Here is a 13,572-nt window from a genome sequence, read left to right on the forward strand (position 1 = left end):
AAAAATATAAAAAATAACCTTGTAACCTTACCAATCAGGCACACAGACCATTTTTTTGGTTAGAGGAGGAGGATGGGTGGGAGACACTACCCGGGTAGTGTTTCGGGTACTCAACTACACAAATCACCAGTCCCGTGTCGGCTCCTGCTCAGCGTCCCTCCACCTATTCACAAGGTAAGCTTTTTAACGATTCAAAAACAGTGACTCACCAGCTTCCCGACAGGCTCCTGCTCCAAGCTCCCGCTCGCGCTGCCGCTGCAACCAGAAATGGAAGGCACCAGCACTCAAGGTAAGCTTTTTAAAAGATTCAAAAAGGTGATGGAAAATTGCAATGAGAACCTACGATTCCCTGATTGAGAATCTGTGCAAAGGCCCCAGATGCATGAAATAAATCAGAATGTGCTGGAGACCTGACTATCTCCTGAACTCCAGCAACCGCTCCAGTCAGACTACCTGACTGACAAACTGTACTGTATGAGCATACATTCGCTCCAATTAAATATCGGAAACCAACTACGTCTGGCAGTAGATAGTAGGAATTGCACATGGTGGAGAATCTGAGATGATTTTCTGAAGAAGGGTCTAGGCCCGAAATGTCAGCCTTCCTGCTCTTCTGATGCTGCTTGGCCTACTATGTTCGTCCATCTCTACACCTTGTTATCTTAGATCTGGCAGTATTGTGGAGAGATAAACATAAGACTGACAGCAAGCCTCGGACCCACAGGCTTCTGCCAGACACCCAGAGATGTATCCTTGAAGCACTGTCAGAATGTCTCAATTAGATAAACTAAAGGCTCACGACATCAGTTCAGCCACAGCCAATACGTGATCGTCATCAATGCTAATGATCTTCAATAAAGAGGTTAATGGTAAGTTCCTATCCTGAACATTAGGAAGTCCTCAATGCTGTCCCAAAAGAAATAATCATCATCTTGGAGCTGCTTCCATTCCAGAGTCAGCCTTAATTCCAAAGTCTGAAGAAGAACCATTTGGTAAGAAGGTGTCCGAGAATCCAATTCAAGTGGTGTCCTCCTGTCGACAAAGTGTGCCCAGTGTGCTTCCCCCACCCACCCTCAAACCTCATGTAACAAACACTCTTCTCTACCAGAAGGGCAAATACAAAACCACATGGAGGCAACTTGAGTCTGAGCAGTGCTACATCCTGGGTTACTATTGCTTGAGTCAAAGCTATATGTGTTAAAGGTATCACTCAATCCATGCTCGGAACAAAGGTCTGCTGCACAAATTATTGACTTGTTTGACTGGTGGTGAGCATCCACCCAGCACAATCATGATCATCTTGCTAAAATTAAAAGTTTTAAAGCCCCTACCTAAAGCAGCCCAACTAAAATATGCACACAAAAAGCAGCTCACAATCAATCTGAGAAATTTTCGCATATCCATCTCAATATCAGAACAGTGGGATCAAATACATTTCCACGTGAATTGTCATTAGAACTGGTTCAACGAAAGCTGAAATATGTGTAGTCCTGGAAGTGAACCAAGCAGCCTCCGTGGCTTGATGGAATAACCCATAGTCACAAGTCAAGAAAAATTCATTCCAACAGCTCAAAGTTGATACCCAAAGACACATCTGAAAGATAAAGGAAACGTGGTGTGAACAGAAAATCTGAGAAATCCAACTGATGCTGACATTCATGACATGGGCCATCTATGGACCAATGTCAACTGGAGAAGACCCTTCATTCGTAATACAATGTGTCCCTTCCTCGGGATGATGATCCCATCTGTCAATGCTGGGAAGAACATTTCCAATAACTCCTCAACTGTGAATCCATTAGAGCAGCGAATCATCTCTTGCCTCTGCCTTCAGTGCCCTGCAGTTGAATCTGTCGGCCAGCTGCCAACACTGGGAAAGCTGCCAACAGTCAAATGAATGACAAACAACAAAGCCTGAAGTCTTTATGGGATTGCAGTTGATGTTGTCAAAATTGCTTACATCAAGAACTGATGTGCCCATCCTGCAAAGGAGCAGAACTCCTTTTGTCTGCCCTCTGCACACACCCATCCCATCTCTCCTTACTGCCCTGTCAACTCAGGAATGCAAAAATTGTCACTATTGTCAAGAAGAGAGATAGAAGATGCCATGGAAGCTATTGAGGATTTTTCCTTCCATCCATAGCTAGGAAAATGCTGACATGCGCTCACTCAGTTTACTTTCTTCTTGTATTTGAGAAAATCATGTCAGAGACGTTCTCGATGAACCCAAGGCCAGTTCCTTGTTGGCAGGGGAATGCTAAGAATCAAACCAGGGACTCGCCATTGCATTCATTGACCTGACCAAAACATTTGATGCAGTAAACCACAAGGAACTTTGTCACAATCCTGCAACTGCCTCATAATGAGAAACCAACAAATATCATAGAATCATAGGAGCATAAGAACAAGTGTTGGCCTTTCTGCCTATCAAAGCTGTTTCACCATTCAGTAAGATTTGGCTGATCATCTGCTTCCGCACCACTCTGTTTGTGTCACTTGATATCATTCGTTCCCAGATATTTAATCATTTCAGTTTTGAATTTGCTCCATGAGTGATTTTCCACAGCATTTTCCAATCTTTTGATTGAAAGATCTGAAACAAAGCCCTTTAAAAAGGGACAAGAGCAGCACACTGGCAGAATGTTTAGCATTGCTGTCTCATGGTGTCAGGACCAGGATTCAATTGCAGCCTTGGGTGACTGTCTGCATAGGTTTCCTTTGGGTGCACTGGTTTCCTCCCATGGTCCAAAAATGTACAAATTAGGTGGATTAGCCATGCTAAACAACCCACAGTGACCAGTGAGGTACAGGCTAGGTGGATTAGCTATGGGAACTGTGGGGTTATAGGAGTAGGATGGGTGGGCTAGGTCTGGGTGGGATGTTCTTTAAAGGGTCAGTGCAGACTTGAATGGCTGAATGGTCTCTTTTGGCACTGTAGGAAATCTATGATTCTAAATCAGGACCAATATGAAGCATGACTGTGTTATTCCCCCATATTATGTTGGTATCATCTCATAAAGGATCTACTGCCCTTTGGTGTGTGTACAAAATCGCATCGTGGTGGCCTAAAATCAGTTGCCTCCATGCCAATCTGAGCTAATTGCCATAGGCATAATCTGCAGTATGCCAATGCCTCAAGTGCCCACTCTGTAGCAGATTTGCAAGTCACTCTCAATCTCTTCAATTCTGAATGTACGTGACTCAGTCTGACGTTGAATCCTGCCAAAACAATACTCGTGTCTACTGCCAAACATTTCATCACCTGTACACGTTGAAGAAGAGAGTCTGGAATATGTCGAGCAGTTACTGAGAAGAATATTTTTGAGAAGGAGATCTAATGCTGGGTCAACTACACCAACTCACCCAACTACAAACTATAGAAACTAACACATTATAGCAGAGATCTTCACAAGTTAACATCAGTCTTAATGTAAAAAGCTGTTGTGGTACCTATACTTCCGTTGTGCAGTAAAACTGTGATGATGTATCGTGTGTCTAAAGATTTGAAAATCACGTCCCACACCAAGTCATGTTTTCCAAATTCTCGAATGGTCAGTGTTCTGGGGGAGGGAAAAGAAAATACTAAACAGACACTGGGAAATCCTTCCTGAAGCACAGATGGGTGCGAGGACCTTGTTACTAATCATTCAAAATGCCAGCAAATAACCTATCAAGCTGCATCACATCTTAAATATCTTTAAAGATGAGACAGAGCGGTATAACGGTAGGAATGGGAAAGGAAAGAAAACTAGGCTGCATGGTGGCTCAGTGGTTAGCGCTGCCACTGTACAGTGCTAAAGACCCGGATTCGGTTTCAGCCTTGGGTGACTGTCTGTGTGGAGTTTACACATTCTCCCCGTGTCTGATGGATTCCCTCTGGATGCTCTGGTTTCTTCCTGGTCCAAAGATGTGGAGACTAGGTGGATTGGCCATGGGAAATTGTCCATTGTGTCCAGGGATATGTAAGCTATGTGGGTTAGCAATGGGAAATGCTGAGTTAAAGGGACAAGGGGGACAGATCTGGGTGAGATGCTCTTCAGAGGGTTAGTGTAGACTTGGTAGACCAAAGTACCTGCTTCCACACTGTAGGGATTCTTTGATTTCAAATATTGAACTCCAATTCCCTGTGTGACATCCTGCTCCACCTTCTCAAAAATCTACAGGTTGAGAATCAGTCTGTTCATCCCATGAAGACTTGCAACAGAAACCTGTGACTCTGGGTAAATGTTACCTCAATGTGAAACACAGATCATAACATTATGGTGGGTATTTCTGTTGGCCCAGTTTGTGCTGTAATTAATTCCATGGTATCTCCAGAGCACAATCTGCATCCAGAATGAGTGATTTGGGAAAATGTAAAAAGATAATTAAAGTTGATTTATGACGTAACAAAGTGTAGATCTGGATGAACACAACAGGCCAAGCAGCATCTTAGGAGCATGTCTTCTATTAACACGGTGCCATTTAGATCCCTTTTCATCTTGAAAATAAATCGGTGGCTCAAAGACACTGCTTAAGTTGATGTGCTAATGTTTGCACTAAAGCATTTTCTCTGTTTAGGTCTAAGATCCATTCCTTCAGTGTGTCTCACTGCCTGAAAAAATAGAGTTTATACACAGGAGTATAATCTCTGGGAAAAATATGCTGGTTATTTTGGGTATAATGTGAATTACAAATGTTGAACAAACTGTAGGCCAATCTCATTAGGACCAGAATTTGTTTTACTAGTTTCGTATTAATTCTGGGTAAAGGTTGTGTAGAAATAATGAAACATTTCATTCTCTCTTTTCACAGAAAATTACTGGTGCTTGTAGCTCGGCTAAAGATTGGGGTCCATGCTTGGAACAACATAAAGGGGAAAGATATGAAAACAAACATGATTCAGCAGAAGCCCTGAACAGTGTGAAACTCTTGCTCACTCCTGAGGAAGAAGAAAATCTGTTTGATTTGTAAACACTGATTGACTTACTTAATTCATTAATTTATTACCATTCTACTGCAACTAGTGGGGTTTCCTGGGTCAGGGTCCATAAAGACCCTGAGGTAATATCTATGCAAACCTCAGGGCTGTGTCCACACAGTCCCTGAGGCGATGTCCACACAGTCCTTGACATATTGACTGTGCAGTATCTGGGCAGTATCTATGCATCCTTGGAGCTGTATCTATGCAGTTTTTGGGCCAATATCTACACAGTCCCTGGGCTATGTCCATGCAATCCTTGAGTAGAATCTACACAGTTCCAAGGACAGTATGCAGTTCTTGGGGCAATAAGTACACAGTCCCTGGTATATATCCATGGACACCCTGTGCAAAATCAGATAGTCCCTGGACAGTGTCTACACAGTCCCTGGGCAGTGTCAATGATCAGGAAATTCTTGGCTGAGTATAGAAACACTTGAGATAAAGTTGTTGATCTTTCATTTTCTCTGCTGGCTTCCATGAAATCAACAATTCAGTTTATTTTGCTGAAGAAGCAAGTGCAGAAGAGTTACAAAATGGTTATATTTGACCAGTTCCGTTTGTATTGGGTATGTCTACTTGAAATACTCCATCCACATGTTGTTGTTCTTCATATAACTAAAATTATTTCCTTGCAGTATTGGTGTGGTCTTCAAGGTTCTGTTCAAGAAATGAATGTATATGTTAAATTGACGATGAATTGTTGCTTGTATGTTTTTAAGACTCAAGCATAATTGTAAGAAATTCTGTGTTTTGCTGCATTAAATACATTACTACTGGAACAATGGACAGTTTTCTTTATGCAAAAGTGATAAATACAGTACTATCAGATTATATCATATTTTATACTGATTTTTGCAGATGTGTCATATTGTTCAGAAAAGAGATGTTTTTGCTCTAGTCAGATGGTTTATTATGTTTTAAATAGTGAACATTCAATATTGAATCTTTTGCATTAAATTGAACTTTTACTGTATGATGCTTCATGAATAACGTTCTAACATATGTGTCTATTGCTTTGATAACTGTTTATTTTAGAGTTAGATTCCCTTTGATTGAAGCAGTAGCTGATATATATGAGACACCAATAACGATTCTGTCACAAATGACTCCTTGTTTTAAGTCTCATAGCTACTATGTCCACCTAATGCATACAGCCAGCTCATGAAACTATCAGCAGGTTCTCTTGGATTTGATATCTGCTTTTGAAGTTTAATCTTGCCAGTGTCCAGTCTGTTCTTCATGTGAAATATTGTTCAAAAGCTGTTTATAAATCATCAAAATAATTTGTTTCTCACATGATTCGACGTTCTCATTATTTGGAGATATGCTAAACTGTGCTGGTCTCCTGGATGTGTTTGAAACAGTATGAATTGTACTTTCCATGTCTATCGATTCATTGATCAATTAAATGGATCTGAAAACCTAAATTTTCCAGTGGAAAGACTGGAATTGACAATTTTATTACATTATTTTTTTGTTGATGGACATTTGGAGTCATAAACTCATTGACCAATGCAGCATAGAAACAGATCCTTCAGCCCAAGCTGGTCCATGCTGACCATGATGCCCACTCAGCTAGTTCCAATTGCCTGCATTTGATCCATAACCCTCAAAACCCTTCCCATCCATGTACCTATCCAAATGATTTTTTTAAATGTTGCTATTGTACCTGCCTCAAGCACTTTGTCTGGAAAGCATTCTAGATATGCAACACTCTCTGCTCCTCAGGTCCTTCTTAAATCTTTCCCCTCTCACCTTAAACCTATGCCCGCTAGTTTTCAATTCCCCATCCTTGGCAAACGGTCTGCATACATTCATCCTACCTATGCCCCTGATGATTTTATACACCTCAATAAGGTCACCCCTCATTCTCCTGCATTCCAAGGAATAAAGTCCTATCCTGGCCAACCTCCCCCTATAGCTTAGGCCTACCAGTTCTGGCAGCATCCTTGTAAATCTTCTTTGCACACTTTCCAGTTTAACAATGTCTTTCCAATAACAGGGTGACCAAAACGGTACACAGTACTCCAAGTGTGGCCTCACCAACGACTTATACAACCATAACATAACAGCCTAACTCCTATACTCAGTGCCTTGACTGATGAAGCCAACATGCTAAATGCCTTCTTCACCACCCTGTCTACCTGTGAAGCCGCTTTCAGTGAACTATGTATTTGTACTCCAATTCCTACGGTTATCAGTAATCTCTCTACACATCTGCTCCTCTAGTACCTGCTGGCCATTTGGGAGTCGACAATACAGTCCCAACAGAGTTACCAAGCCCTTCTTATTTCTAAGTTCTAAACATATAGCCTCATTTGATGACCCCCTTAAGAACATTCTCTCTAAGCACTGTTGTTATGTCCTCCTTTATCAAAAGGGCAACCCTGCCTATTTGCTCACTTGTATTTCTGTCATGCCTGTAGCTTCTGTATCTTGGAACATTGAGCTGCCAGGCCTTCCCTTCTCTCAGCCATGTGTCCGTTATGGGCTATAATATCCCAGACCGCAGAGTCATCCATGCTCTGAGCTCATCTGCTTTACCAGTCAGGCCTTGTGTGTTGAAATAAATGCACTTTAAACCAGAAGTCTTTTCCCTTCCTGTACTATGTCCTTGGTTATCCTGAACAGCAGACTTGCTCTAGATGACTAATGTGTTTTCCCTGATTTCTCAATAGGCTCCCTGTAATTCAGAGCCCTAAATCCTGCCAAGCTAGTTTAAATGCTCCTGGGTAACGTTACCAAATCTCCCCATAAGGATATGTGACCCCCTCCAGTTCAAGTGCACTCCATCCGTCTTGTACTGGAAGTTGTTATTTTCTTGATTTGGAAGATAATCATTAGGATTTTTTTCTCCTTGATCTATTACATGTGATATTTCTAGTTGATTAACACTGTTGTTGAAGCATTGTTGCTGTAAAGTTTGTTATATTAGGACCTAAAGATGTTAATAGTTTTGCTGTTCTAAATGCCACTTTCAGTATCTTTACCAATGTGCCATCTTCATCAAGTTAGGTGAAGGTATTTAATGCAGGCCATGATTTCTCAAAATTCAATTATTGTTGACTCTATTGAAGATGACTACCATGATATAATTTGCACAGATTTTGCTGCATTTGAGATGTTTCCTCATCCAGTTTAACAGCACATGATCAGATTACATTTTTATTTCTTTATCCAATATTTTGCATTTTAAGGAATAAAAGTGATGTACTTTCCTACTTGCCAAATTAAACTTTGAATTTGTCATGTTCAAATGGCTTGTTTTAAGATACTCCTTCCCTACCACTTTTAAATTTTCAAGTGTCTTTGGGAACTCCTCCTTAGCCTTCTGCAGTGGAAGCAGATACGTAAATAGTTGTTCCAAGTTTCCGTCATTTCTTTGTTCTGATTAGATTCCCTACAGTGTGGGAACAGGCCCTTCGGCCCAACAAGTCTACACCGCCCCTTGAAGCATCCTACCCAGACCCATCCCCCTATGACCCACACACCCCTGAACACCACGGGCAATTTAGCATGGCCGATCCACCTAGTCAGCACATCTTTGGATTGTGGGAGGAAACTGGAGCACCCGGAGGAAACCCACGCAGACACAGGGAGAATGGGCAAACTCCACACAGACAGTCGCCCGAGGCTGGAATCGAACCCAGGTCCCTGGTGCTATGAGGCTGCAGTGCTAACCACTGAACCACTGTGCTCTTATTCTGTAAGATTTTATGTTGCTTCTTTTAGAAGTGTTAGCTTTTGTACAAGGGGTGATGACCTTCTGAGAGTCTACTACAGCTACACCTGAAAGTGACATGTGAAGATGCCAGATATTGAAAGCAGCAGCTGGGAGACAGTCACTGCTGGCTGTGAGCTCTGATTGTTATTGTAAGGGCTTTGGAAGTGGCAGACTGAAACAAGAAACTCAGCTGGTTGGGAATAAGGCAAGAGAAAATAGAGGTCAGTAAAACCACAGTTGGTGAGTAACCAGTAAAATACAATGGTGTCAAATCACTCACAAGAAGCACTAAGCTTGATGTAAAATCTTTGGAAATAACAACATGGGTCTCTGTGACTTGGAAAATCATAGCATCTTGCAGCACTGCTCCTCAATCATCTCCAGGTAGCTCCATACTCAGTGGTAGATCCTGTCTTCCCTTTCCATCCATTTCCATGTTCTCCTCATGCCCCAGGGAAGGTGAGGCTCCCTATCGCCACTGAGCCTAAACTCTGAGAATTCACTCCTGCTGTCAGCTGGAGTCTTTCTATTGGGCAGGTGCCCACTCCAGTGCTCTTGGCATTTTGCCACTGCACATCTATTTCAACTAAGCTGGCACCATTTAAGGGCCAGGTTCTGAATGCCCACTCTCACCTCACTTGCATAGATCACTCCTTTACAAAGCATGAGCCACTGAGCACCACAACCCAGTAAGTCTCCAGGTTTATAGTGATGCCATGACTCACTGGTTGCTCTACCCACCTCCCTCAATTGACCTTTTTATGAAGGTGTAGGTGACCTGTGTGATGCTTTACAAATGGTGCTGATGGTAGTGCTACCAAATTGAGAAGTAGGTTCTAGACTCATCATACCAGCCCTGCTTTGTTATTCAAGCTTGCATCAGCAGCAGTGATGGGGCTGCACAGAAGAGTGGATAGGGAGACTGCTTATTATCATAACACAGAGAAGACCCCAAGAGCAACAGAGGTGATCCAGGCTGGAAGGAAAAGATGAGAGGTCCTCTTCCCCAAGAATAATCGGGGAAAAATGGACGATGGATCACCAAGGACATCAGCCACCACAAGGGCAGCTGAAGATCCTGGCTTCCATTGTGGTAGACGGTCAATGACTTCCTTCAATTTGCCAGACTCTTCCCCTCTTCACTGTCTTGATGTGGAGGTGCCGCTATTGGAATGGGGTGGACAAAGTCAGAAGTCACACAGGAGTCAGGACTTCACTTAACAAAGGAGCATCACTCTGAAAGCTAGTGATTTCAAATAAACTTGTTGGACAATAAAAACCAAAAGAACTGTGGATGTCGTAACTCACGAACAAAAATAAAAGTTGCCGGAAAAGCTCAGAAGGCCTGGCAGCATCTGTAGACAAAACTCAAAGTTAAAGTTTGGGTCCCGAGTTCTTTCTTCAGACCATTCTGTGGAAGGGTCACCGGAATCAAACCATGAACTCTGACTTTTTTTCATAGAAGCTGACAGACCTGCTGCGCTTTTCCAACAACTTCTGTTTTTGTTCCGCCTGGGCTATAACCTGGTATTGAACATACAGCAGAGAACATAGAACAGTACAGCACAGTACAGGCCCTTCGGCCCACAATGTTGTGCTGAACTTTTACACTAATCCTAAGGTTTATCTAAACTCCACCCCTACTTTATACTATCATCCATATACCTATCTAATAGCCACTTTAATGCCCCTAATGAGGCCGACTACACTAACCTCTCCGGCAATGCATTCCACGCCCTGACTACTTTCTGAGTAAAGAACCTACCTCTAACATCAGCCCTAAATCTACCTCTATTCACTTTAAAACTATGCCCCCTCGAAAAAGCTACCTCCACCCAAGGAAAAAGTCTCTGGTTGTCTACTCTATATATCCCCCTGATCATTTTGTACAACTCTATCAAGTCACCTCTCGTTCTTTGTCACTCTAAAGAGAAAACCCAAATTCTCTCAACCTCTCCTCGTTAGGCCTTCCCACCATTCCAGGTAACATCCTAGTAAATCTCCCTTGCACCTTTTCCAATGCTTCTACATCTTTCCTGTAATGAGGTAACCAGAACTGGGCGCAATACTCCAGATGTGGCCAAACCAGGCTTTTGTATAGCTGGAGCATAACTTCACAGCTCTTGAACTCAATCCTTCTATTAATGAAAGCTAACACATGATATGCCTTCTTAACAACTCTACCCACCAGGGTAGCAGTTTTCAGGGAACTGTGGACATGAACCCCAAGATACCTCTGCTCCTCCACACTGCCAAGAATCTTTCTGTTAACCCAGTATTCTGCCTTCAAGTTTGTCCTTCCAAAATGTATCACCTCACACTTGTCAGGGCAAAACTCCATCTGCCACTTCTCAGCCTAGCTCTACTTCCCATCAATGTTGCTTTGTAACCTAGAACAGCACTCCACACTGTCCACAACTCAACTGACCTTTGTATCGTCCGCAAACTTACTAATCCACCCTTGCACTGCTCCATCCAAATTATTTACAAAAGTCACAAATAGCATTATGTGACTTCTGACTATCTTCAGAGTCTGCATGCGGTAATATGGGAATATGTCTCGGACAGGGATTAAGTAGATGCACAATTTGTAGAAATCCATCCTCAATATTGAACCAAAATGGGAAAAAAAGACAATGATAACTATGAACGGCAAGATACTGACCCATATTGGAGGTCTTGTACGAAAATGAGGTGTTTGGACAATGCAGACAGGGAAAATCTGTTTGCCCTAGAGGAGAGGCCAAATAAAAGGGGGCTAAGATTTAAGGTGATGGGTAGGAAGATTAGAGGGGGAATTTACCCGGAGGGTGGTGGCTATCTGGAATTCACTGCCCAGTTTGGTGTTTCAGGCACAAACCCTCAAGTCACTTAATAGGAGCCTGGAACTGCAATGAAGTGCTATAACCTGTGGAGCTATGGACTAGGTACTGCAAAATGAGGCTAAAATGGATTGAAAATTTAATCAGTTGATGCAGACATGATGGGCTGAATGCTTCTTTTGTATTGTAGCATTTAAAAGGTTTACTGGATCAGACCAAGTCAAACTGTTCTTTTTCTGGTGCCTCCCTTTGGGCAATTCTGTTAAAGAAACTGTTCATTTGAATCATTCTAATCTTCATCTCAAGGATCTATAGCAGTGCGGATCATGAGAAATTGAACTCACTCAGACTCACTCAAACTTTTCACTGGTTGGAATTCCAATAACCTATTCAGCGCTAAGTGTTTGTTATCATCGCATCAAGCATTAACAGAATCTTACCTGCCACGTCGTGGAGCATGTCTGTAAATGTCAAATTTTCTGGCTGAATCAAATGTCAGGAGTTTATCAGAAAAATGTTGAATTATTGTGCAGCGTCAGCCTATGGCTTTGTATATCAGTTTAAATTATCAATGTTTGGTTGAATAACATAACAAATTAAACTCACTGGGAGTTGCAAAAATGAAAGCTGAGCTCTCCAATTTGGCAGACTAACTACACACACACTAACACACACGTACACACTCTCTTACACGCATGCAGATGCAAATATACATGCATGATTCATGCAGGTAACACAGTTGTCTGCACGTCCAGCAACCAGGTCCCTTGCACTAAATCCTTCCTCTCTTCAAGAAATATATCATTATTTAACTGATTTATAATTTTAAAAATAACATTATATGGTGATGCCCTGAGCATTAGACAAAATAAACCCAACAGCCAACAACAGTTGCAATAAAAACAAATAGTTCCTCAATGGTTGGAGCGCTGGTTCTGTTGTTCACTTTGAAGGGGAGGTCGAACCCTCTGATAATTAAAATCGAAACACATTCATTGAGTACATTTAAGACTGTGATAGATATGTTCTTGATTATCAAGGAGATCAAGGGTTACAGGGAGAAAACGAGAGAATGGGGTTGATGAAATTATCAGCCATGATTGAATGGCAGAGTAGACTCGATGGGCCGAATGGCCTAATTTCTGCTCCTATGTCTTATGGTCTAAGCTCCCAGTCTGTTACGGCCTTTCTTCAGTGATCTTAAGTCACAAACTTCTTTCTTCCACTGATCTTGCTGTCTTGGATGTTCTCTCTATAATTTTGTCTGTGAGGACTCTGAGCTCAAGAAGATGCCATAGTACCTTGTTAATTTGATGGTCTTTCTCTGAGAGCTAAAATGTGTTAGCTCCAAATACCCTTATTTTTATACCCTTGACGAACTGTCCATTTTCTTACCATATGATTGGTTTCTAGGTTGTCAACACCGTCAGATTTAAATTTTGATACGTTTTTAATATCTAAGAGCTTGGTTTAAATTGATTGGCTAAATTTGAAAAGACTTGTCTTTCTGAAAATGCTATTTGGTTATTGGATACAAAATGTTTCAATTCAGATGCTTTCTGCGCACCTGCACTTTAAGCTGCCATTCAGGCATCTATTTTAACTCTAAGCGCCAAAAAAACATTGTTTTGAACGGACAATGCTTTGCTCTCCCCCATTTGACAATTTTACAATTTTACACACATCAACTTCGCAACACTGCACACCCATGTTTCAGGCATGTCTTCAATCTCAGGCATATTGATTACATGTAGATCATCAGCAGAAGCCAGCTGATGTCACTTGCTGCAGGTATATATGATGTACAAGACAATCTCTAGAGCCACCAACTGTGGGCACATCCCAACATTCCACATTCTGTGACCAGTGACTGTCACTCACTCTGTCACTGGCTGCTCTCCTGGAGGTGGTTTAACCTAGAGATAACAGGCAGCATCCGAGGAGCAGGAAAGCTGAAGAAGGGTCCAGACTCAAAACGTCAGCTTTCCTGCTCCTCGGATGCTGCCTGGCCTGCTCTGTTAATCCAGCTCCACACCTTGTATCTCAGACTCCAGCTTCGGCTG

General features: G+C 42.1%; 1 protein-coding gene across 3 annotated transcripts in view; it reads left to right on the forward strand.

The window, feature by feature from the left end:
- The window catches only part of LOC125458861 (sodium- and chloride-dependent neutral and basic amino acid transporter B(0+)-like), a 56,062-nt gene extending 49,811 nt beyond the window's left edge, over positions 1–6,251 (forward strand). For all 3 annotated transcript variants that reach the window (XM_048544619.2, XM_048544620.2, XM_048544621.2), the window contains one exon: positions 4,795–6,251. In XM_048544619.2, coding sequence (XP_048400576.1) covers positions 4,795–4,953 — 159 coding nt within the window. In that variant the 3' untranslated portion in view covers positions 4,954–6,251. The remainder of the gene's footprint in view (positions 1–4,794) is intronic.
- Positions 6,252–13,572: the final 7,321 nt, after the last annotated feature.

The sequence above is a fragment of the Stegostoma tigrinum genome, chromosome 15 (genome assembly GCF_030684315.1).
Source record: "Stegostoma tigrinum isolate sSteTig4 chromosome 15, sSteTig4.hap1, whole genome shotgun sequence".
Lineage (NCBI taxonomy): Eukaryota > Metazoa > Chordata > Chondrichthyes > Orectolobiformes > Stegostomatidae > Stegostoma > Stegostoma tigrinum.